This window comes from Lithobates pipiens, unplaced genomic scaffold (genome assembly GCF_037356315.1).
Source record: "Lithobates pipiens isolate NorthernLeopardFrog02 unplaced genomic scaffold, aLitPip1_a1.2 Scaffold_16, whole genome shotgun sequence".
Lineage (NCBI taxonomy): Eukaryota > Metazoa > Chordata > Amphibia > Anura > Ranidae > Lithobates > Lithobates pipiens.
In genome coordinates, this window is record NW_027507748.1 from 154246137 (window position 1) to 154271334 (window position 25198).

A 25198-nucleotide genomic window follows, 5' to 3' on the forward strand; every position below is an offset into this window, starting at 1 on the left:
AAAGTACAGCAGGGCACATGTATAATCTTGCATTTTGGCCTTCTTTATTACTGCTCAAGTCATTGCATTGTCTAGCCCAGCCATTCTCAACCAGGGTTCCGTGGAACCCTGGGGTTCCTCCAGAGGTTGCTAGGGGTTCCTTGAGCTGTGGCTGATGAACCACCTTTTTGACGGTGCCTAGAGAGTTCCAGGTTCAGCACCACTTAGCAAAGCCAGCAGCATGACACAAAATATCTTTTTAGCTGTGTTTAAGGGTGGCATTCTGAGCATCACTTTAAGGGGAACATTCTTCCTATTGACCACCAGTATAAGGAGCATTGTTCCTATTGACCCCTAATGAGATGGTTTTAGTAAGGGTTCCTCGAGACCTGAAAATAATTTTTGGGGTTCCTCTAGGGTTAAAAGGTTGAGAAAGCCTGGTCTAGCCATTACAAGGCAAGACTTCTGACAGGAGGACTTATGTAACACATAGAAACATATGAAACACAGCATTATGCATTGTGGTGCTAATCAATTTGGCACCCCAAAGCACTTGATACAATGCAATGCACTTGCTTTGTACCCTGTAATGAACAGATGTGAGCAAACTGTGTGCTGTGGTGCAGTGCGTTAGAAAAAATCTGCAATTCTGGTTTAAGTGCTTTGTTTAGCTCTATTAGCACAGGCCCAAAGGGCAAATGTTTCCTTTACAACCCCAATTTAAAAAAAGTTGGGGTGCTGTGTAAAATCTACATCGTTTTCACCCGCCTAGCCATAGGAATGAATGGTCCCTTACGATCAGGTCCACCTGAAAAACTGACAGACAGACCTGATCGGAATGGCCCTGTGAAAGGGGCTTTAGATAATCTTTTTATACCCAATCATGTTACTGATCTGTTGTCAATTACCTGAATTAGTTGGAAAATTTCTTTCCAGCTCTTCCTCGTCAGTAACACTTACCTGTCGCAACTTTTTTGAGATGTCTTACTGCCATCAATTTCAAAATATATGACTTTCTATAAAATATTTTCTTCAAACTTTTTAAAAAAAATTTTTTTTTCTTAAAATGCTACATTTTCTTGGTTTAAACATTTAATAGATTTTTTATTTTCTATTGTGAATAAAATATGAATTTGTGAGTTTTGAAAATGTCATTCTTTTTTTAAGTGGATTTTACACAACTTTTTTTAAATTGGGGGTATAATATGTGCGCTACAAAAACGTTAATGTGCTTGCGTCCACATGTGTTTCTGTTTCACCCCGATAAACTCCTAACTTTTTATTCTCTATAATGCTTTTGTACTCTGCTGTGTAAATTGCAAGCACATGTTTACTAAGGTGAATGTTTGTCACTAATGCAGGCCATACACGGTCGAATTTCGAACAAATTTTCTTTTCAAAATCAGAAAATTCGTTTTTTTTGTGATCCGATGATGCCACCATTGATTTTCGAAATTCGGCCGACCAAGCCTTCAATTTCACCTCATGTTGCTACAGAAAAGAATTTTCTTGGCTGGGAATCTTCTTTTCTCTCTGTACATTTTCTTTTATCTCCCTACATTTTCTTTTCTTATTACGTTTCTCACACGATTCTCCCATCATTGATTAGAAAATCGTTAGTTTTTCTAAAAATTTCCAACATGTCCGATTCCTCAAATTTTATTTCCGCACGAAAATTGGCTGTTGCTGCAGCCCACTAATGGTGCGAAATTCATACGAAAATTCTTAGATACGATTTTCGAAAGAAAATTCTTTCAAAATTCGAACCGTGTATGGCCTGCATAACTCTTGACAGCAGCATATGCAATGGCAACATAAGAGCCTGGTATCACTATATGGATCTTATACATTAAGTCATAATGTGTTCCTACCCAGAATGCAGCCTTGGTCACTCTAGAGCTGGCCTAGGCTAATAGGTTTTAACTGTGCACTGAAGTGATCAATAGCCAGTATGTAGCCAACCTACGGGCACGCTCCCGCATCATGCAGCAGGTGCGAGCATGCAATGCCGGCGGCACACGCTTGCCCGCAACACCGTACAGCTATGGCGATTTGTGCAGGAAAGCCAACCGCCAACTGATGCAGAACCATCTTTTGTGCCAAGGAATACTTTTTTCAGAAGGACAGATTTAAGGGATTCTTTTCCAACCTGTCCAGAGTACCAAAATCCAAGGGTTCATCCATAATTTTCAGTGTTAAAATGTGGTCACATCAATTTAATACCTGATGGATTATACACAGTGCCTTGAAAAAGTATTCATACCGCTTGACATTTTCCACATTTTGTTATGTTACAACCAAAAACATAAATGTATTTAATTCGGATTTTATGTGATAGACTAACACAAAGTGGAACATAATTGTGAAGTGGAAGGAAAATGATAAATGGTTTTCCAAATATTTTACAAGTAAAAATGTGAAAAGTATGGCATGCATTTGTATTCAGCCCCCCTGAGTCACTACTTTGTATAACCACCTTTTGCTGCAATTACAGTTGCAAGTCTTTTTAGGGATGTCTCCAGGGCTGTCTTTAAGATAGGGCAAAATGGGCAGCTGCCCTGGGCCCTGTCATTGTTGTGAGGCCCAAAGCAGCTGCCTCATACTTGCCAACTATCCCAGTTTAAATTCCCTTGTCCCTTGAAGTTTTAGTCCTGTGCTGTGTTCCGATATCTCAGTGTGAAGTGATGGTACTAATGCTGCCCAGCTCTGCCCTATTGTTGTGTACAGATGACTCACCTGCAGACCCTGTGTTTACATGTAAATAACTGGCATTCATAAGTAAATAGCGGCAGAATTACTAAGTAAATAGCTGTGGTCTGCGGCATTGATATGTAAATAAAGGCGGCAGTCATATGTATATCATGCTCCCCTGCAGTGAAGAGATGATGTGTTGTAACCTCTAGCAACCAATCAGTGAGCAGTATTATTGTACAATAATCTCTAGCAACCAATTAACAAGCAGAAATAATTTGCTGTAACCTCTAGCAACGAATCAGTGAGCCGTAATGTATGCTGTAACCTCTAGCAACCAGCCAGTAAGCAGTAATGATATGCTGTAACCGCTGGCAACCAATCACAATTGCTGTCTGATCCGATACAGTAACTTGATTTTAAGTCTAGCTGCTATTTATTTTATGTCTCAGGGCAGGTGGAGAGTGAAACTGCATTGGCGGGGGGCCTAAGAAAATTTTTGCCCAGGGTCCAGTCAATATTAAAGACAGCCCTGGATGTCTCTACCAGCTTTGCACATTTAGAGAGTGACATGTTTGCCCATTCTTCTTTGAAAAATAGCTCAAATTCTGTCAGATTGGATGGAAAGAGTCTGTGAACAGCAATTTTCAAGCCATACATAGCATTTTGCTTTCAGGCCAAAAATTTTAATTTTGGTCTCATCTGACCAGAGCACCTTCTTCCACGTTTTCTGTGTCCCCCACATGGCTTCTCACAAACTGAAAACAGGACTTCTTATGGCTTTCTTTCAACAATGCCTTTCTTCTTGCCACTCTTCCATAAAGGTCAGATTTGTGGAGTGCATGACTAATAGTTGTCCTGTGGACGGATTCTCCCACCTGAGCTGTGGATCTCTGAAGCTCCTCCTGAGTTACCATGGGCCTCTTGGCTGCTTCTATGATTAATGCTCTCCTTGCCAAGCCTGTCCTTTTATGTGGATGGTCATGTCTTGTTAAGTTTGCAGTTGTGCCATATTCTTTCCATTTTCAGATGATGGATTGAACAGTGCTCCATGAGACGTTCAAAGCTTGGGATATTTTTTTATACCCTAACTCTGCTTCAAACATCTCCACAACTTTATCTCTGACCTGTCTGGCGTGTTCCTTGGTCTTCATGATGCGGTTTGTTCACTAACCAACTAACTAAGCCTCTGAGAGCTTCACAGAATAGCTGTATTTATACTGAGATTAAATCACGGGTGGATGCTATTTACTAATTAGGTGACTTCTAAAGGCAATTGGTTCCATTCGATTTTAGTTAGGGGTATCAGGGTAAAGGGGGCTGAAAACAAATGCACAGCACACTTTTCACATTTATTTGTAAAAAAATTTAAAAACCATAATTTTCCTTCCACGTCACGATTATGTACCACTTTGTGTTGGTCTATCACATAAAATCTTAATAAAATACATTTACGTTTTTGGTTGTAAGATCAGAAAATTTGGAAAATGTCAAGGGGTATGAATACTTTTTCAAGGTATTGTACATATACGTAGAAGCTATTGGGATTTGAGCACAGGTATATTTTTGCATAATATTGCATTTTGCAGAGCAGAATAGGGACTGGCCAGAGAGGGATTACTTTAATGCAATTGGCCAGCTTAAACATGATTTGCAAAGTATGTGAGCTAAAAAATCCCTGTTTTTGTATTGCAAAATTTGGTAAAAAAGGGTATATAGCATTGTGCAGAGGGTTCATCCAAAAATGTTTACTGTTAAATGTGGTCACGCCCCTTTCGCACCTGATGGATTATATACATGTAGAAGCTTTTGGGATTTGAGCACTGGTATATCTTATTTTTACTCATTATGGACCCACGCCAATAAAATATTTTCCTTCTGGCAAAGAAACGTGCCTCCCTAAAATCAAATCCTCAACCCTTAAAATTAAGAAAGACATCCCTCAATGAGTTTCTCAATGAAGGTCAATGGCCTTATGGTAGCCTCCTTTTATTCATTTCCACTCAAGGCCTTTTCATCACAACATTCTTTTGGCCTAAAACAAGCACATAACTTTACTCAATCTTTCTATGCTTCTTCCCAGTCAAACAAGGAACTCCTTAGTCCAGTGAATTTATTAGTTGTCTTTTGATCATATTAATGAGAAAAAAAAAACATAATTTAAATATTTTATATAAAAAAATTATGCATGTGTCACATTTATCCTTTTTTTTTTATTTTAGGTGGTAAAATCCACATGCAAGTCACACCCATGTTTGTATAACCCTGATTTATAACATGGAATCAAAAACTAAGAGCCTTCAACAAGTGAGAAATAAGGTTGCCTCCGCACACAAGGATTGTTCCCCAGCTGAAAAGCTTCAGTTCTATGACCAATGGGCCACCCAGTATGAAGAGGTAAAAACTGCAAAAATGTATACCCTCAATACCATTGATATATATATATATATATATATATATATATATATATATATATATATATATATATATATATAATATGTGTGTGTGTGTAGTGCATGTTGATTGGTTAACGCAAATGCTATAGCATCTATAAACTATGGGAAATATTTAGGGAATTTTTATTTATTTATATTTTCTATACTAGTAATGACAGTGATCAGCAACTTCTAGCAGGACTGCAATATTGGGTCAGACAATCAAACAATTTTGTCACTTTGCGGGAACAATACAGTGATCAGTGCTAAAAATATGCACTGTTACTGTACTAATGGCACTGGGAAGGGGTCAAACATCTAGGGCGATCAAAGGGTTAACTTTGTGCCCAGCCAGTGTTTTTGTGTACTGTGTTAAGTGCTTTTACTAAGACAAGCGATGGATTTTGTTCCCTGCTTTGAAAATCCATCCCTCCCCCACTGTCAGAACAAAGATCTGCCTTGTTTACATAGGCAGAGCTAAGTTCTATGTGTTTCACTGACGATTGGCAGGTGCCGCCAGACATCCAGTGCTCGGCACCCACAGATCGGCATCTGCTGTAATTATTCAGAAGTGGCCCACTGGGTTCCTGCAGGTGGGAGTGCAGAAATATATATATATATATATATATATATATATATATATAATATTAGTGTGTGTGTGTGTATACATGTGTATGTGTGTATATATATATATATATATATATATATATATATATATATATATATATATATATATATATATATATGTATATATATGTATATGTGTGTATGTGTATGTGTGTATATATATATATATATAATTTTTTTAGTATTATTTATATATATATATATATATATATATATATTCAACAAAGGAGAACCACCCTGTAGCAGTAAAACTGCTATGGGGTGGTCTTTACGTGGTTAAATGGGCATTGTTATGTAACCTAATTTAAGTTGTCCTTTCAGCTGCTGTGTTGCTTCTTTAGAACTGATTGTTTCAGTTCAACTGGAATTACTGCTTTGTGTCTTCATATAAGGCAAGGTGACAACTCAGTTCTTACTTGGTAGTATAGATGAGGATGGCTTGGTAAGGCAGATGGCCACTCACCATGTAAGCAGGTCAGTATTTCTTGAATCACAGGATCGCTTTGGGATGCAGTCACCAGGTCCTGTGGTGCAACCATGAAGACTGATAAATTGGATATCTTAAGTGGTTGCTCTTCTTGGTGTTCCTATTCTTTTTTTTGATTGAGGACAACACCGGACAAATAATTTGTTACTTGATATAACTTTCCAGGCCTATAGCAAATGTCAAAGTTGTACTGAAACAGACCATCTGACCATATACAGTATGTATGCAAAAAGAATGGTGACCAGATCCTGACGATGACGCCAAGCAAATTGGGGTTTGGTTATCAGTTCTCAGGGTAAAATTTTTGCCATAGAGAAAGTGATAACCACTGTTCACATGCCCATAGACAGGACAATGCCTTGCATTCTGAATAATTTTTTTCGGCTAGGAAAAAAGCTCAAGAAGCAAAAGCGACAGGATGTTCCCTTGGTGAATGTTTGATAAAAATTCACCTAAAGCAACAGTGGAAATATCACAAGAGACAAATGGTGCATTTGGTAGAAAATTGTTGGTGCAGATGCTATACAGTTTTTCAGGACACATACAGCCTCGGAGCAGGCTTGTGTCCACTGATATTCTGCATTATTTTATGCCTTGTACACACGGTCTGACATTCCGATCACAAAATCCGTCAGATTTTTTCCAACGGATTTTGGCCGAAACTTGTGTTGCATACACACGGTCGCACAAAGTTGTCGGAAAATCTGATCGTTCGGAACGAGGTGACGTAAATCACGTACGATGGGACTATAAAGAGGGCAGTAGCCAATAGTTTTCATCTCGTAATTTATTCTGAGCATGCGTGGCACTTAGTCCGTCAGAATTCTCTACAAACGATCAGAAAAAGCCTGATCAGATTTTGTTGTAGGAAAATTTTAGAGCCAGCTCTCAAACTTTTTCCGTCAGCAATTCCGACGGAAAAAGTCTGATAGAGCCCACACACGATTGGATTTTCCAACAACATAATCCAATTGGACTTTTTCCGTCTGAATTTCCGACCGTGTCTTTAATAAGAGTAAGGCATGCAAAGGTGTTGTGATTTCAGCATAAGTAGCTTAGATAATAGTTTGTAAATCATAAAAATGAAACAAGCTCTGTTGTTTAGGGTGAGGTTTTATTCCATCAGACTGTGAAAAATGTAGTGTCACTAAACCCACATCATAAAAAACTATCAATAAATGTTGTAGTACATGCTGTTTATACTGACTCAATCACTGTCCGATTACTTTCCTGTATTCTGCAAAAAACCTTGTTGATCCTGCTGCTGTCTATCTCCATCTTCTGTTCATGTCCCCAATTCAGCTAGGGATTATGCAGCTATTGAGACAACTCTGCACATGCTCAGTTTTCAGTGAGTTTCTATGCTGAGATTTCCTCCCTATCACATCTGGGCAGCCCATGTGACTATAGAGTCACACATGTGGGAGTATACACAGAGGTAAATGACAGCCTACTCCCTCCCTCCTTCCTCTTCCATATCCAAAGACCAGCTAAACACAATGGGGGCTGGAATATTATTCTAAGACACAGGCTAGAGAGCCGTAACACAGCCTGTATCTGGCAGAACTCCATCCACACCATCTTATTTTACAAAATAATAAAGAGTCAATTTAAAATATATATTTGTATGCCAATTTAAAACTGTTTATTGATATTATTTATTTATTTTTACTCTGTACTCCAAATGCTGTTTTTTTTTTTTTTTAACATGTGACCAGCAGCAGCGGACTAGAAGCTCCTCCTGCTTATATTTCCCTGCAGAGAGGCTGGGAAAGAGCTGGGTCATGGGAAAGCTGTATATCAATTAGCAAAAATATACTTTTTTGTTTAATTTTTTGTTCATTAAAATTGTTGCAGTGCCATCATCCACATATAGAAATAGAAGAGACAATGTAAATTAAACAGTGTGGGGTCGATTTACTAAAGGCAAATGGGCACCCTGCCGGAGCAGTTGCTCCAGAGCTTAGTAAATGATCAGAAGCTCTGTTGACTTCCATTATCCATTCATGTGCAAGCAAAACTGCTTTTTTCTTTTTTTTCTTTTCCTTGCACGTGATTGGGTATTCTTTGCAAAATGAAGTTTTGCCTCATTTACTATATACATTTGCAGAGTGCAGCTGCACTTTGGAAAGTGCACAGTCTATTGCCTTCAGCAGGGCTCCGCCCCTACCCACCTCTCAGCACTGTTCCTTGGTTCCACCCCTACCCACCTCCCACTACTGCCCCTTTTAGGAACTACTGAGCCAAGTATAATTTTGTGGTGCTAAGCAACAATAGAACCCCCCTCCCCAATAGACTGCCGCAACAACACACCCCCCCCCCCCCACTCCTAAAAATAGACTCCCAACAGCCAGCATGAATAGACCCTCCAGCAGCCAGCAACAATAGATCCCTCCCTCAAGAGTAGTTCCCTCTCAGCCAACATTCCCCAACAGCAACAATAGATCCCTCCCTCAACAGTAGTTCCCTCTCAGCAAAAATCCACCCCCAGCAACAATAGTTCCCCCACTGGCAATAGACCCCTCTGCAAAAATAGATCTCCTTAAGCAAAAAATAGATCCGCCAGCATCTAGCATCAGTAGACCCTCCAGCACACCCAGCACCCCTTGCCATTAGATACTTTCAATGCTGGAGGTGCCAGAACTGCGTTCCCCCGCGTTACTGCTGAAAAAAAGCCCTGGCCTTTAGTACATCAACCCCTATGTGTTTAGTATCACTTTAAATAAATATTGAATTATGTTCCTCCAAAGAGAGAGAGAGTGCATGGATAAGCATATTACCCAAGTAAATTGTTACACTGGGTAATCCTATTTTACAGCTCTCCCTTGACCGCAGCTCGAACTGATAAGGGGGTCTGCATCACTAGATATCTGAGGGTTCAGCGATGCATTATGAGAAAATGTGTGAATGCGACCAATAAAGGCCTACGGGGGTCTTTCTTTACACACACTGGGGGTTATTTACAAAAGGCAAATCCACTTTGCACTGAAAGTGCACTTGGAAGTGCAGTGACTCTAAATCTGAGGGATAGATCTGAAATGAGTGGAAGCTCTGCTGATTTTATCATCCAATCATCTGCAAGCTAAAATGCTGTTCTTTATTTTTCTTTCATGTCCCCCTCGGATCTACAACGACTTTACTTCCAAGTGCACTTTTAGTGCAAAGTGGGTTTTCCTATAGTAAATAACCCCCACTGTCTATCAAGCATATTTGAGCATCTGTCTGTCCAGAACTTGAAATCCTAGTGCATGAAATAAGTCTTGTCCTAATAGGTTGGCTTCGGTTTCAGCGGTATAAAATCCAAAACTTTGCAAGTGCTTGTTATGGTGTGTGGTGTAGTGTACCCAACACGGAAATCTGGGTATTACTGTAGGCTGTTGGAGTAGTCAGTGTTAAGGATGAAAATGATGGTTATAAGTTGCTGTTTCCAAAATGGAAACGATTGTTCCTAGGTCTAAAAGCGGCAGAATTTTAGCGACTACACAGTGACAGAGTTTAAAACTTGTGTTATCCTTTCCGATTGCATAAATCTGCATGTCATCAGGCTCCTGATCTGCCTGCTTTAACCTCCCTGTTTCAGATTTTAGGTGCTGAAAGCGGTACCATTATTTTGCATGAAAAATTGGGGGTTTTATATTGTAGGCCTGTAATTCTTAGGCCGCGTACACACGCGGGGACTGTTCGCCCAACTTTGTCCGTCAAACAGTTTCGGCAAACAGTCCGCTCAAAATTAGCATGGACGGACATGGCCACACACGACGTACGAACAGTTTGCTGAAACCGTGCGCGATGACGTGAACGGCACGTACGACGGGACGAAAAATACGACGTCCTATACACTGCATTATAACTTTCGGCGTGTAAAGCCTTTCTGAGCATGCGCAGAACTTAGTTTGTCGAACAAGCCTACACACGAGGGAACTGTTCGCTGAAACAAGGTTTCAGCGGACAGTTTTTCGGAAATTCCGAAAAACCTTGTTCAGCGGACTGTTCGCTGAAACTGTCCGCTGAAAGCCCACACACGAGCGGACTGTTTGCCGAAACACTGTTCAGCGGACAAAGTTGGGCGAACAGTCCCCGCGTGTGTACGCGGCCTTTAGAAATAATTCACTTAAATCCGCCCAAACAAGAGTCTAATAGACATCCCGGGTATGATAAAATTTGAAACATGAAATCATAAATTATAATAATATATATATATATATATATATATATTAAAATAAATAATTATAAAAAATAATATTATACTAATATTAAAAACTATTTAATAATGTAATCAAATCAAAAACACTGAAATATGCTGAGTTGCAGAATTATCACTGTCATTACTTTTAGTGGTTGATGACGAATTTCCTCACAAATTACTATCGCTCAATTCTGCGAGTGATTCTAATTAATTATCTTTGTTTTCTAGCTGGTCTATAACCACTTTTGATGTAAACTGACATTTTTTGGTTGCTATGGACAATCTCCAGTTTCCTGGCATAAAGAACAGTATTTAAAATATAAAACTGCATGCAGGACACTGGAGAAATCACTAGGGACAAAGGGGATGTGTAATTATTTGATACAGTAATGTAATCTGTAAGATTACAGTATACTGTATCTATATTTTATTTTTAGGGAAGGGATTAACCAGAAAGGGGTGCTGCAGGGGTTAAGTGTGTCTTAGGGAGTGATTCTAACTGTGGGGGGGTGGGGCTGTGTGTGACACAACACTGATCAACATGCCTGATTACAGGGATCAGTGACAGTGTCACTAGGCAGAATGGGGAAATGCCTGTTTACATCAGCATTTCCCCGTTCTTCCTCTCCGTGTGACGATCGCGGGAATCCCCATGGGAATCCCCGTGGACATCGGGCCCCGCGGTTGGGCTTGCGTCAGCACGCATGCCTGCTATCCAAGCCTCGCGAGATCACATACAATAATGTGATTGGGCAAAGTGGAGCCAACCTGCCGCAGTAAAACTGCGGCGGCTGGTCTGCAAGCGGTTAATCATAGCTGTAGGACTACCGATCACAATCTGTCTTTTATACACATCAAAATAATATATGGTGGTCACCTGACCAATTGTATCTTTATTCCAGATAGCAATCAGCTGTGGTCCTACAAAAACTTTTCACACATGTGGGTGAGGAGTGATCACGGAGACGATCAAGGCAACCTATGTATTCGATAATTTCAACCCATAAAAGAAAAGGGAACTAGATAATAAACATATATAAGAGTGACCTTATAAATTCAGGGTTAGATTATGTTAGATTAGTGGGCTACAACAGATCGCTCTCCTTGGCAACTCCGTACATATGTTATATTTCTAAATCAAAAACATAACAGACGGTATTCATGTGTCTGCCAAATACCCAATAAAACCATTAAGTGAGGTATAAACATCGATAAATGTGCAAAATAAAACATGTAATATAAAAATGTGCTAGAAGATTCTAAAAATGTGTGTATACATATCATTCCATGTGTGTGGCTGAATACCAATGTGCGATGTTCAAGATGAAAACAAAACAAAGCATAATACTTCACCCATGAAATAGGGCGATAATAGACACATACACGGATGTATACACACATGTAAATGGGGACCCTTACATGATAGAAAAGGCAGGTCAGGGACATAAACTGTTTTACATAATGTATGGAATGAGAGCATATCGATCCTCAACAACCTTAATGTAGCCACATGCCACGTGAAGCCCCCCATAATTTATATGTCCGTATAACTCCATAGTTTTTGTGTAAAAATAGGATATTCATTGTCACTTCAAGATTGTATCGCTAAAATAGTCCTAGTGTATTATAACAATAGAACAAAGTGAAGTAAAATGACTATATAATACCTAGCTATGTGAGGGAGAAAAGGGACTGTTTCTACAAGGTAAAATGAAACTAAATAGATGGGAATGAGGGGCAAACCGCCAAAATATACCAGAAAATGAAAATGTCTGAAACAAGGCAGCACAGTGGTGTAGTGGTTAGCACTCTCACCTAGCAGTAAGAAGGGTTGCTGGTTCGAATCCCAACCACAACTCTACCTGCCTGGAGTTTGCATATTCTCCCTGTGCCTGCGTGGGTTTCCGCCGGGTACTCCGTTTTCCTCCCACAATCCAAAGACATGCAGGTACCGTAGGTTAATTGGCTTCTGTCCAAAATTGGCCCTAGTATATGAATGGGGACCTTGGATTGTGGGCTCCTTGAGGGTAGGGACTGATGTGAGTGTGTAATGTACAGGGATAGGGACAACTGTAGACACTCAGGTTGAACTGGATGGACTGGTGTCTTTATTCAACCTTACTAACTATGAAACCATGAGTGAACTAGTGAAAATTAAATATTATAGTTGTCTTCGATCGTAAAAGTAGAACACGTCCCATTCAAAATTTGACCCCATCAACTTTCTCGTATTTAAATGGAATATCCAGATGGAAATGTCTAGAACAAGTAAAATGGTGAATGGATGAAATTATATATAAAAATGATATGCTATAACTGATGTTTTCAATCATAAACGTAAGACACATTCCATTCAAAATGTAACCCCATCAGCTTTCTAGTATTTAAGTGAAATATCCAAAACACTTCTTGTTTGCAGGGTGTTCTGAATCTATTGCCCCCTCTAATGGGTGTGGTAATTCTCTCTATGCTCTGTGTACCCAAACCTGAAATATCCTTGTGATGTACATCAATCCAATGCCTGGCGACATTGGTGGAATGATTTTTATCAATGTCATGCAGATCTCTCAACCGTTGGGTAGTCTGTCCTACATATTGGATATTGCATAAACTACAAGTGATGACATAAACAAGGAATTTGGTGTTACAGTTGATAAATGAAGAAATGTTGAATGTTTTACCAGTTGCAGCAGAACAGACATTCTCTGCAGCTATTACCTTTTGTACCACTACCCCCTCCCTTTAGAATGTAAGCTCTACGAGCAGGGCCCTCCTGTACCTTTTGTATTGTACTGTAATTGTGTTGTCCCCCCCCTATACATTGTAAAGCGCTGCGTAAATTGTTGGCGTTATATAAATCGTGTATAATAATAATAATAATAATAATGAAGGGGCAATAGGTGCATGTTCTGCAACCATATCCAAAGGTACCTTTAAACTGTAACCAGTGGATTCCAGGACTAGTGCTGGTATAAAGACTGGGCGATAGGTATCTTCCTAGTGTGGGAGCTCTGCAAGATAACTGTTTTAATGCTGCCTGTCAGGATTTGATCATATATGGGATCATTAAACATTACAGGAATGTACCAAAAAAACTACAGGTATTCCAAAAATTTCCACCCTTTACCTAAATACCCACCGCTGCACCTAGACAAAGTCTGCTTCCTCAACTAGAGCTGCCACTTGAAATGACAGGAATGGACCTGTTAATGATATTCTTGATTTGATTAAATTCCACACTGAAGGGTCTTGAGAACACGGGGGGTGGCACTGGCATTGGAAGAGAACTCTTTTCTATTGACAGCTCTAAAGCCCCGTACACATGACAGACTTTTCGGCCGAACGGACTTGGCCACACACGATCACACTAAACTCCGACGGATTCGAACGTGATGACGTACGACCCGACTCGAATAAGGAAGTTCATAGCCAGTAGCCAATAGCTGCCCTAGCGTCGGTTTTAGTCCGTCGGAGTAGCATACACACGAGCGGAGTTTTCGAAGGGGACCGGGTCCGGCGGAGTTCCTTCGGGAAAATTTGAAGCATGTTCCATATTCTAAAGTCCGTCAGACTTTGGTGAATCAAAAGTCCGTTGCAGCCCACACACGATCGGATAGTCTGACGGACTCGGTCCTTCGGACTTTGGATGTTGAAAAGTCCGCTCGTGTGTACGCGGCATAAGCCCTTGTACACACGGTCGGACATTCCGACAGAAAATGTCCGATCGGACCGTGTTGTCGGATAATCCGACCGTGTGTGGGCTCCATCGGACTGTTTCCGTCGGAATATCCGACCAACAAAGTTTTAGAGCAGGGCTATAAAATTTTCCGACAACATGATGACAAAGTGCCACGCATGCTCAGATCAAATTCCTAGACCAAAGCTATTGGCTACTAGCCTGAACGTAGTCCCATCGTAATGAAATAATGTCACCACGTTCTGAACGATCGGATTGTCCGACAACTTTGTCCGACCGTGTGTATGCAACAGTTTCGGACAAAATCCGTCAGACAAAATTTTGTTGTCAGAATGTCCGACCGTGTGTACAAGGGCTAAGAGGGCCCCTGTCTGAGATTAGCTGAGAATGTGAGGTGTTCTCAGCAATCTTAAAGGCTCTGAAAATCATGAATTTAGAATAACCTCGGTCCTCAAATCTGGTTGCCATGTCCCCTGCTTCCTTTATAAAATCAGAATCCTTGCAAATACAAACAAACAAATACATCTTAGCCTGAGAAATTGGCAGACCGGGATTCTCTTATTGTATGTTTCTGGCTCTCAATAAAGAATTTCCCGCAGTGGGTTTTCTAAACAAATTAGAGGTCACCTCGCTGTCCCGCAACTCAACATCCAGAAACTCGATGGACCTAGAGCTGTGATGCCCTGTAATTTCAAATAATTTTCATTTAAATAGTCCAACCAAGTCCAACCAAGTTTCCATGCTGAATTGCTCATCAGCAACAATGAAAAACAGATCATCTGTTAAGCGACAATAAAATACTTAATCTTTGCGGCGGGGGGGCTATTCGATCCAAACATACGATCCCTCTCCCACCATCCCATGTGCAGATTGGCTAATGATGGAGAAAATTTGGCTCCCATCGAGGCACCAAACGTCTGGAGATAAAATTCACCATCAAACATAAAAAAAGTTATGTGTTAGCAAAAATTCAAGGCTCAATAAAATAAACTCCTGTAGCAAAAGGGAAAACCGACCTGATCTTTTAAGGAAAAATGAAACCGCTTGTATGCCCAGGGAATGTGAGATGGTTGAGTAGAGACCGGAGACATCACATGTAACCCAATTGTAATTGGGCATCCATGTGAGGTCTTTCAATTTTATCAAAAGGTGTGTGATGTCTCTCTGAGGAATCCCGGTAGATCACTAACCAGAGGTTGTAATTGATTGTCTACCCATTGGCCCAAGCCTTCACTCAGTGATCCAATACCTGCAACAATTGGTCTACCAAAGAGGGGATCTAACCCTTTATGGATCTTTGGGAAGTGATGGAACACTGGTGTGATCGGGCAATCAGGAATGAATGGAATGAAAATATCTCTTTCTTTTCTGAGTAAATATGCCTCAGAAAAGCCCTGTCTAAAAGAGTGAATAGTTAATTCCTGAATGATTCAGTGGGGTTCCCCTAAGTTTGAGGTAGGTGCTAGTGTCAGTCAGTTGCCTCAAAGCTTTGTTTTATAGACATCTGAGTTGAGGACATCCTCTGTGCCACCCTCATTTGCAGATAGTGATGTTCGTGTCATCACTAAAGCCCCGTACACACGAGAGAACTTATGTCCGACAGACTTCCGAAGGAGTTCTGCCGGAGTTCTGCCGGAGTTCCGACAGAGTTCTGACGGACTTTTCGACTGAGCAGACTTGGCCACACACAATCACACTAAACTCCGACGGATTCGAACGTGATGACGTACGACTGGACTCGAATAAGGAAGTTCATAGCCAGTAGCCAATAGCTGCCCTAGCGTCGGTTTTAGTCCGTCGGAATAGCATACACACGAGCGAATTTTTCGGAGGGACCGGGTCCGGCGGAGTTCCGTCGGAAAAATTTGAAGCATGTTCCATATTCTAAAGTCCGTCAGACTTTGGCGAATCAAAAGTCCGTTGCAGCCCACACACGATCGAATAGTCTGACGGAATCATTCCGTCGGACTTTGGATGTTCAAAAGTCCGCTCGTGTGTACGCGGCATTAGACTCTTAAGTGCAGACCTTTCAGAGCTAGTAACGTTGTATGTCACTGAACCCCCCAAATTATGATATGCTAAACGGATGAGATCGCTCTCCACAAGTTTCTTAAAAAAGGTCTAGGTATTTCCCCCGTGAAGCAATGGAGTAAAAATCTGATCTTAATTTAAAATATATTTTAGTTTTACTATCTACGGGGTCCTCAATCTGAGGGTTGGATTCAATAGCCAAATTAATAAGATCCTTTAGACCACACACATCAGAAAATAATTGAAGGGAGGGAGGAGAATCACCCGTTTGAGGAACGTCTGGCAAACCTTCCACAGAATCCCCTGGCTCATTAAAGTGTTGTTTCTTTAGTGTCAGCAAATATGCAAATTTATTCACATCTGATAAAGTCCCAAAAAAATCTAAGTGTTTAGTAGGACATAAATTAAGTCCTTTGTGTAGAAGAGAAATTTCAGGGTCATCTAACGGTCTTTATGATAAATTTAGAACATTAGTCTTTAACGCTATGCTTGACCCCATAGTGGATAACTGGGATTTTTTACACCGCTTGTGCTTCTTTCCTCCTCGCCTTCTTTTCATGCTTTCTTATTTTTCCTGGACTTGTGAGGGTTTCTATGGAGATATCCTGGACCCCAGGGTATTTGACAACAAATCGCTGCACGACCAAGTTTAAGACGTGTGCCATGCATGGCATGTGCGTAATTTTGCCCTGTTTCAATGCGCTAAGTAGATTGGCACCCTTGTCACACGCCACTTTACCAACTGTCAAATTGAGCGGTGTTAGCCACTGATCTGCCTGTGAACGCAAAGATGAAAGGAGTGCCGGGCCAGTGTGGCTCTTGGCTTCCAGGCACAACAGACGCAGCACGGCATGGCAACGTCTCACCTGGCATGTCGAATAGGTTCTGGGGAGCTTGGGCGGTGCAGTGGAAGAGACGCTAGCAGTGGAAAAGGAGGAGTCAGCCGAGGAGGAGAGGGAGGAGGATGGAGTAGGAGGAGGAGGAGAAGAAGAGCCAGGCCTGCATGCAATCCGTGGCGGTAAAACCAAATGGGTGCCACGGGTTACATGCTTGATGGCCGTCAGAAGGTTCACCCAGTGGGCAGTAAAAGTGATATACCTTCCCTGCCCGTGTTTGCTAGACCACGTGTCTGTGGTCAGATGTATCTTGGCACCGACACTGTGTGCCAGAGATACATTCACTTGCCGCTGAACATGGCCATATAGCTCTGAGATGCCCTTCTGTGAGAAATACTTCCTTCCTGGGACCTTCCATTGTGGTGTTCCAATGGCCACAAATTTTCTAAAGGCCTACGAGTCCACCAGTTTATATGGCAGTAGTTGGCGGGCTATCAGTTCTGACAAGCCAGACATCAACCGTTGGGCAAGAGGGTTATCCGGCATCCTCATTTTTTTACGCTCGAACATTTAACCCACAGAAGCCTTCCTTTTTGCAGAAAAACGTGAGCTTGCCGTGATGGAAGGTGGAGTGGAGGACAATTGTGAGGAGAGAGGAAAAGGAGAAGTAGAAGACGAGGCTGGACGGTGAGAGCCTGGAGTGTGGCTTTGTGTGTTCCGTTGCTCCCACGGGGCTCGGTGATGGCAGCTCATGTGCCTTCTTAAGGCGGTCGTCCCTACGTGAGTGTTGGGCTTACCACGACTTATACGTTGACTGCAAAGATTGCAGATGGCAACACTATTGTCATTAGCGGACACATTAAAGAGGAAGTAAACCCTGATGGGTTTACTTCCTCTTTTTTTCCCTGCAAAGGTAAAGCATAATGGACTACTATGCATCGCATAGTAGCTCATTATGTGTCACTTACCTGACACAGGAGCCAGCGAAGTCGCCGCTGTCCCCTGTAGTCCGCCGCATCCATGTTGCTGGTGGCGTCTCGCAGCTCCGACGAATCACAGCGGCGCAGCCGCGATGACTTCACTCCCGCGCATGCGCACGGGAGTCGCGCCTCGCAGCTCCGCCGCTGCCATACGGCGAAGCCGCGATGACGTCACTCCCGCGCATGCGCACGGGAGTCGACAAATTAGGCAAATCCATTCTTGGATTTGCCGCATTTAGTGCGCCTGCGCGCCGCTGTCTACGGCGCATGCGCCGTAGACAGCGGTGCCCATTTTCGGGCAAATATCTCCTAAACCATATAGGTTTAGGAGATATTGCTTGGACCTACAGGTAAGCCTTAATCTAGGCTTACCTATAGGTCCAAGTTGTTTGGAAGGGTTTACTTTCTCTTTAAAAAAAGCCCACACTCCGGAGCCACGTGCTGGCGTCCTGGGAGCGCCAGATGTGACCGTACATGGTTGATGCCTTGCTCCTGATACATTTGCATTCTGCTTTGTCCCTCCTGTGCAATCTAAGTTCTTCCCGCTTCTCCTCCCTATCTGCTGGTCCATATCTCCCTCTGAACTCCCCTCCTCTTCCTCTCTTGTGGCCACCCACGTGGCATCAGTAGACACCTCATCATCGACGTCACCTTCCCCACCGCTATAATTAGAGATCTCGGAGTAGGCAGCAACAGCGGGGACAAACCTCCTCCTTGGGCTGATCTGGGTACTGTCGTCAGACTGCTGAGCGGCGGTTGTTGCTACCTCCTCTTCCTGATCCAATGCCAAGAGTGGCTGCGCATCGGAAATGTCTTGATATGGATCAGAAAATTATTCCTGTGACTCAAGCGGAAGGTATATGGTGGTGTTGGTGTTGGTTAGTGTCTTTGGGGGTGCACATAGCAGAGAGTGAAGAAGAGGGTGTAGATCGAGAGGATGAGGAGGGTGCAGAAGAGTAAGGCTGAGTGAGCCACTCAACCAAGTCTGGTGCGTCCTTTGACGTAATCGCACGCACCTTCACCTGTCATTTTAAAATGACCCTGTGACAAAAGTCTCTAGAGAAGTGCAGTATGTATGTGGAAGAAGGTATATAACACCCCGCTTCAATCTGTTGTTTTTGGGGGCCACTGGTCTATCACACCAGTTATAATACTTTTTTTATTGCGTTTGTCGCTCTTTGTAGTATCGCTGCAGAACCACTCAGCAGTCACAATGCTGCACAGTAGAAATGCACTATACTATGCTTTCTATATGTGCAAGTATTTTATACGTGTATTACACACCTATATACTGCACACCAAATAGTACACCTATACCAGTCCTTACAAGGACCTTTGTGGACCAAGTAGCTAGTGATTTGCAGACTGTACCTCAGTCCCTACACTGATCAAGGACTGCTGCAGAATAGGGCAGCAATCTGCAGCAGTGCACCACAACCCTCCAAATATTACACCTATACCAGTCCTTACAAGGACCTTTGTGGACCAAGTAGCTAGTGATTTGCAGACTGTACCTCAGTCCCTACACTGATAAAGGACTGCTGCAGAATAGGGCAGTAATCTGCAGCAGTGCACCACAACCCTATATATTGTACACCTATACCAGTCCTTACAAGGACCTTTGTGGACCAAGTAGCTAGTGATTTGCAGACTGTACCTCAGTCCCTACACTGATAAAGGACTGCTGCAGAATAGGGCAGCAGTCAAGTCGAATATTCTTTCTATATTTGGAAGTATATTATACGTGTACAACCCTATATACTGTACACCTATACCAGTCCTTAAAAGGACCTTTGTGGATCTAATAGTAATAGCTAGTGATTAAACTGACTGTCCCTGCTGCACTGACAAAAGACAGGCTGCTGCAATCACCAGCACAGCAGTGCACTCAACCCTATATACTGTAATACACCTATACCATACCAGTCCTTAAAAGGACTTTTGTGGATCTAATATCTAGCGATTTGTGACACTACAGTCTCTCCCTGCTCCACACAGTGTCCTGTCCCTACACTGAAATAAGACAGAATGTAAAATGGCCACCAGATCAGGTCTATTTATAAGGTAGGGGGAATGTCGAATTGTCCATGTGCTGAAATGTCTCAATTGGCTGTCCTGTACCCCATGATGGATTTTTCATCATGGGTCAAAGTTCTTTCACACTGTAAACACATATGTCCGCTGGGCGAACAGCAGCAATAGTCTGCCGATCGGACGAATCGCGAACATGCAAAATTTTCCGCGAAACGACCGCCGGGCGAACAGTTTGGCAATCCCTAGGGATGAATCTGAGGCTGTGATAGCCATGGTGTCATAGGTTGATTCACTCTTGGGGTCGAAGAAGCTGACATGCTTTTTAATGGATGGTTTGCGTCTTGACGACCTTCTCCAGGTGTAAACATTGCCACTCTCGTAGTCGATGCAATCTCGTGTCATTTTTTTATTTTTTATTTTTAATGACATTTTTTTCCAGTTTATCTAGCCTGATGCTGAGGCAATTGTCCAATTCCAAAAAACTGCTATGTTCCTGCAAAGATATTATATCCTTCTAAATGGTGGACATTTCACTCTGTAATTGTTCAAGCTCTTTGTTCTTTGAACTTATAATGATTTCCATCAATTTGGCAGAGCAAGATGACAGAGTGTCTATCCATTCTTTTTTGAGATCTTTGAACATTGAACAGATCGAATGTTGGAAACTTTTTTTATCCTATTTATCCTATTTAAGTCCACGAGGGATCTGTTTTAAAGTAAGATATTCTGTCAATGATCTTGTATCCCAATAGGATTTGATTTCTTTCACCATCAGATGTTCCAATTCTTTGAAAAGATTGCTTCAAAATTATATCATCATCAGTAGATTGCAAGGTGTATGTGCACTGATTCAATCAAAGTGGATTATCAGATGGGGCAGTAAGGGTCTTGGTAATGGACGGTTGCACTCCTTTATGAAATTATCTAATACATTGGTTGCCTTGATCGTGTCCATGATTACTCCTCCCCCACATGTGTGAAAGGACCACAGCTGATCACTATCTGGATTAGATACAATTGATCAGATGACCATCATACATTATTTTGTTGTATATAAAAGACAGATTGCGATCGCTAGTCCTACAGCTATGATTAAGCACCATTAACGGTGTGAAACGCGTCAACTATCATGTGGCCGTGGCCCTGATGTATGGATCAAGTTTTATTTAATAAAGGCATTATTTTCAAGTGGGGCGCTCCATTTTCCATTTTGTGTCATTTGACTTTGCTGAGCCAGCACCCTTCATCTCCTATACACTAGGACGATGTGAACACAATCGATACCACCCGGAGCCGTAATTACCTTGATTTGGTATTTTTGGACTGTCCACTATGTGCATAAATACAAATCTGAAAACAAAGTCCTTTTTTTTTTTTTCCGGCCATATGCGTGATCTTCAATAGTGAACAGCTGCATGTTCAAGCACTTGGGTTGTAGAAAATGTAAGCACAATGGTATACAGTATTTAGGTCTTCAGATATAGCATGACTCTAATTTATCTGTATTTTTCTAATTTTCGAAGCTTAGATTTGTAAAGTTGTTTAACCTGTTTGTATATATGTTTTTTGTTTTTTTTAAAGGATGTCTTTGTGCTGAATTATAAAGCCCCCCATTTGGCTGCAGCTGCCTTAGCCTCTGTGTGTAATATAAACTGTGATTCAAAGCTGGTGCTGGATGTGGCATGTGGAACTGGACTTGTAGCTGAAGAGGTAATGAACTGCATGCAATTCAATTTTCAACCACCAAGGAGCAGTAACGAGTTTTTTTTCTACCACTGCTAAACTTCATTTCTAACTACAGCTGTCAATGTGGTTTGTGCTGTAGAGGTGACCATGGGAATATATAAGCCTCCTTATGTTGAAATAATAGCGATACATTTTCTGTCTACTGAAAACTACAATTGCTACAATTTCAGCTTCAGGTTCTCTTTCTCCAACAGTAAACAGTTTAACTATTTCAGTCCCAGAAGATTTGGCTGCTGAATGACCAAGCCATTTTTTGCGATGCGGCACTGCGTCGCTTTAACTGACAATTGCACAGTCGTGCCACGTTGCACCCAAACAAAATTGACGTCCTTTTTTTCCCCCACAAATAGAGCTTTCTTTTGGTGGTATTTGATTGCCTCTGTGGTTTTTATTTTTTGCACTATCAACAGAAAAAGAGTGTCAATTTTGAAAAAAACACAATGGGGGTTATTTACTAAAGGCATATCCACTTTACACTGAAAGTGCACTTGGAAGTGAAGTAGCTGTAGATCCAAGGGGGACATGCAAGGAAAAAAAAAAAACAGCATTTTAGCTTGCACATGATTGGATGATAAAATCAGCAGAGCTTCCCCTCATTCTAGATCTACTCCTTAGATTTAGAACGACTGCACTTCCAAGTGAACTTTCAGTGCAAAGTGGATTTGCCTTTCGTAAATAAACCCCAATATTTTGTACTTTTTGATATAATAAATATCATCTTTTTTTTTTTTACATATTCTTCTACATGTTTTTGGTAAAAAACAAAACAAAAAAAATCAATAAGCGTATATTGATTGGTTTGCGCAAAAGTTATAGCGTCTACAAAATAGGGCATAGATTTATGGCATTGTTATTATTATTTTATTTTTTACTAGTAATGGCGGCGATCTGTGATTTTTATGGGGACTGCAATATTATAGCGGACACATCGGACACTTGGCATTTATACAGCGATCAGTGCTATAAAAATGCACTGATTACTGTAAAAATTTCAGTGGCAGGGAAGGGGTTAACACTAGGGGCGATCAATGGGTTAACTGTATTTCCTGTGTGTGTTTCTAACTGTAGGGGGAGGGGACTGACCAAGAGGAAATTACAGATCATGGTTCCTAGCTATTAGGAACACACGATCTGTCACTCCTCACAGAACAGGGATTTGTGTGTTTACACACACACGTCCCTGTTCTGAATCTCGTGTACAAGATCACTTGTGGCCGGTGGTCATCACGACCATCGGCCACGAGCATTGGCACCCCCGCAGTGCAGCAGGCGCGTGTGCATGCCTGCTATCCCAATTGCACAAGCCGACGTATAGTTACGATGGCTTGCGGGATCGTGCCGACCTGCTGCAGTATAATGATGGCGTCTGGTCGGCAAGCCGTTAATACAGGGTTCAAGTCTCTAATGTTTTTTCCTGATGTGTGTGTGTGATATGTGTGTGTGTGTATTATGTATGTTATATATAAATATAAATCAGGGCAAACTGTAGGAACATTAACCCTGTATTGAACTGTAGTCTAGGGAGTTTATTGTCAGGACTGACAAACAAAGAGGACCTAAACTGCAATTGGAGCAATTGTAGTTTGCAGTGGACACAGAAATATGGAAGCTGCCACTGTGGACATTCTTCTCAAGCTGTGCGCTGCCCAGCTACCATGCCAATCCACTGGCTTCATTATTTGTTCTAGGTTAGCATAACAGACAGAAAATCTCTATTTGCAGAATAAGAAGTCAACCCATCCAAAAGTGATATGACACTTATGCCCCATACACACGAGTGGAAATTCCACCAGCAAAAGTCCAATGTGAGCTTTTGGTCGGAAATTCCGACTGTGTGTATGCTCCATCTGACTTTTACTGGCGGAAATTTCTACCAGCAAAAGATTAAGAGCAGATTCTCTATTTTTCCGTCGGAAAAAGTTCCTATTGGAAATTTTCGCTCGTCTGTATGCAATTCCGACGTGCAAAAAAACATGCATGCGCGGAAACAATTTGACGCATGCTCGGAAGCATTCAACTAAATTTTCTCAGCTCGTAGTGTTGTACGTCACCGCATTCTTGATTGTCGAAAGCTCTGAGAACTTTTGTGTGACCGTGTGTATGCAAGCCAAGCTTGAGTGGAGTTCCGTTGGGAAAAACCATCCAAATTTTTTCAGACGGAAATTCCGCTCGTGTGTACACGGCATTAAAGATGAAGTCTGATGGAATGAGTCTCTGATTTGCTTTTTTATAGTTTTTTAAATTTTCAGCAGCAAGTGTCCTGGTTATATGGACCCCACCTTTCTCCAGAAACACAAACTTGCTATTTCAACACGTGAAATTGTTCTGGCTCATTACACCAAGTACAAAGGATTACAAAGCAAGTAAATTACTATAGTTAATGAGTTCCATCCTAAATTGGGTAGGCACAAAATACATTATAAATGAAATGACTGCTGCTATAGACTTATATAGACTTTACAACACTGTAGAATGGAAAAAAAAAGAAAGCGTCTTTCCAAATTGTGTTACAAAACAGCACAGAGATTTGAACACCTCTTATAACATTAGGCAAACGGTACCGTGATACAGTGTGTACCAGCCCTTATCATAAAATTAAATAAATTGACCTTTTTTGTGGTTTTTATCAAATGTCAAAAAGAAAACCATTGACTGAAAAATTTAAGCAAAGTGCTATAAGTATCTGTGATATTGGGGGAGAATTACTAAAACTGGTGCACACAGAATCTGGTGCCGCTGTGCAAATTTATCCAATCTGCTTCTAACTTCAGCTAGTTTAAAGTAATACTAAAGTCTCAATTTTTTTTTTGCTGAAAAATAACAAACATGTTATACTTACCTGCTCTTTGCAGTGGTGTTTTGCACAAAGCAGCCTGGATCCTACACTTCTCGGGTCCTTTGCTGGCACTCCTGGCTTGCTATGGGGGCACCCGAGCTGAGCCACAGCTCTGTGTGTCCATTCAGACATGGAGCCATGGCTAGGCCCCACCCCCTCTCTCTCTTCATTGGTTTACTGACTTTGATTGACAGCAGTGGGAGCCAATTGCGCTATGCTGCTGTCTCAGCCATGAGGAAGGAGAGTCCCGGACAACCGAGTCTCCCCTGCAACATCGCCCGATAGAGATGGGCTCAGATGAGTATTGGGGGGGGGGGGCTGAGGGGGGTTGCTGTACACAGAAGACCTGCCTTTACAATCACATTAATTAGGCTTTGACAAGAAAACAAAAAAAGTCTGCCTTTACAATCACATTAATTAGGCTTTGACAAGAAAACATAGATGCCGATTGGTTACATTGCACAGCTGCTCCAAATTCTGTGTGCACCAGTATCTCCCCCATTACGTGTTGTTTATTTAACAAAAGGGGATTCATCGGGAACTCATAAAAAGAGGAAATATCAATGTGCTGAATGTTGCAGAATTTATGGATATTTTGAATATGAAATAGCAGATAAATGTCTCTCATAAGTT

At 41.5% G+C, this 25198-nt stretch overlaps 1 protein-coding gene across 6 annotated transcripts in view; it reads left to right on the top strand.

The window, feature by feature from the left end:
• Window positions 1–25198, top strand: part of METTL27 (methyltransferase like 27) — a 77041-nt gene that overhangs the window by 33603 nt on the left and 18240 nt on the right. For 5 of the 6 annotated variants that reach the window (XM_077480655.1, XM_077480653.1, XM_077480652.1 and 2 more), the window contains 2 exons: window positions 4893–5067; window positions 21565–21693. In XM_077480655.1, coding sequence (XP_077336781.1) covers window positions 4948–5067; window positions 21565–21693 — 249 coding nt within the window. In that variant the 5' untranslated portion in view covers window positions 4893–4947. The remainder of the gene's footprint in view (window positions 1–4892; window positions 5068–21564; window positions 21694–25198) is intronic. The other variant, XM_077480657.1, reaches the window with a different exon arrangement.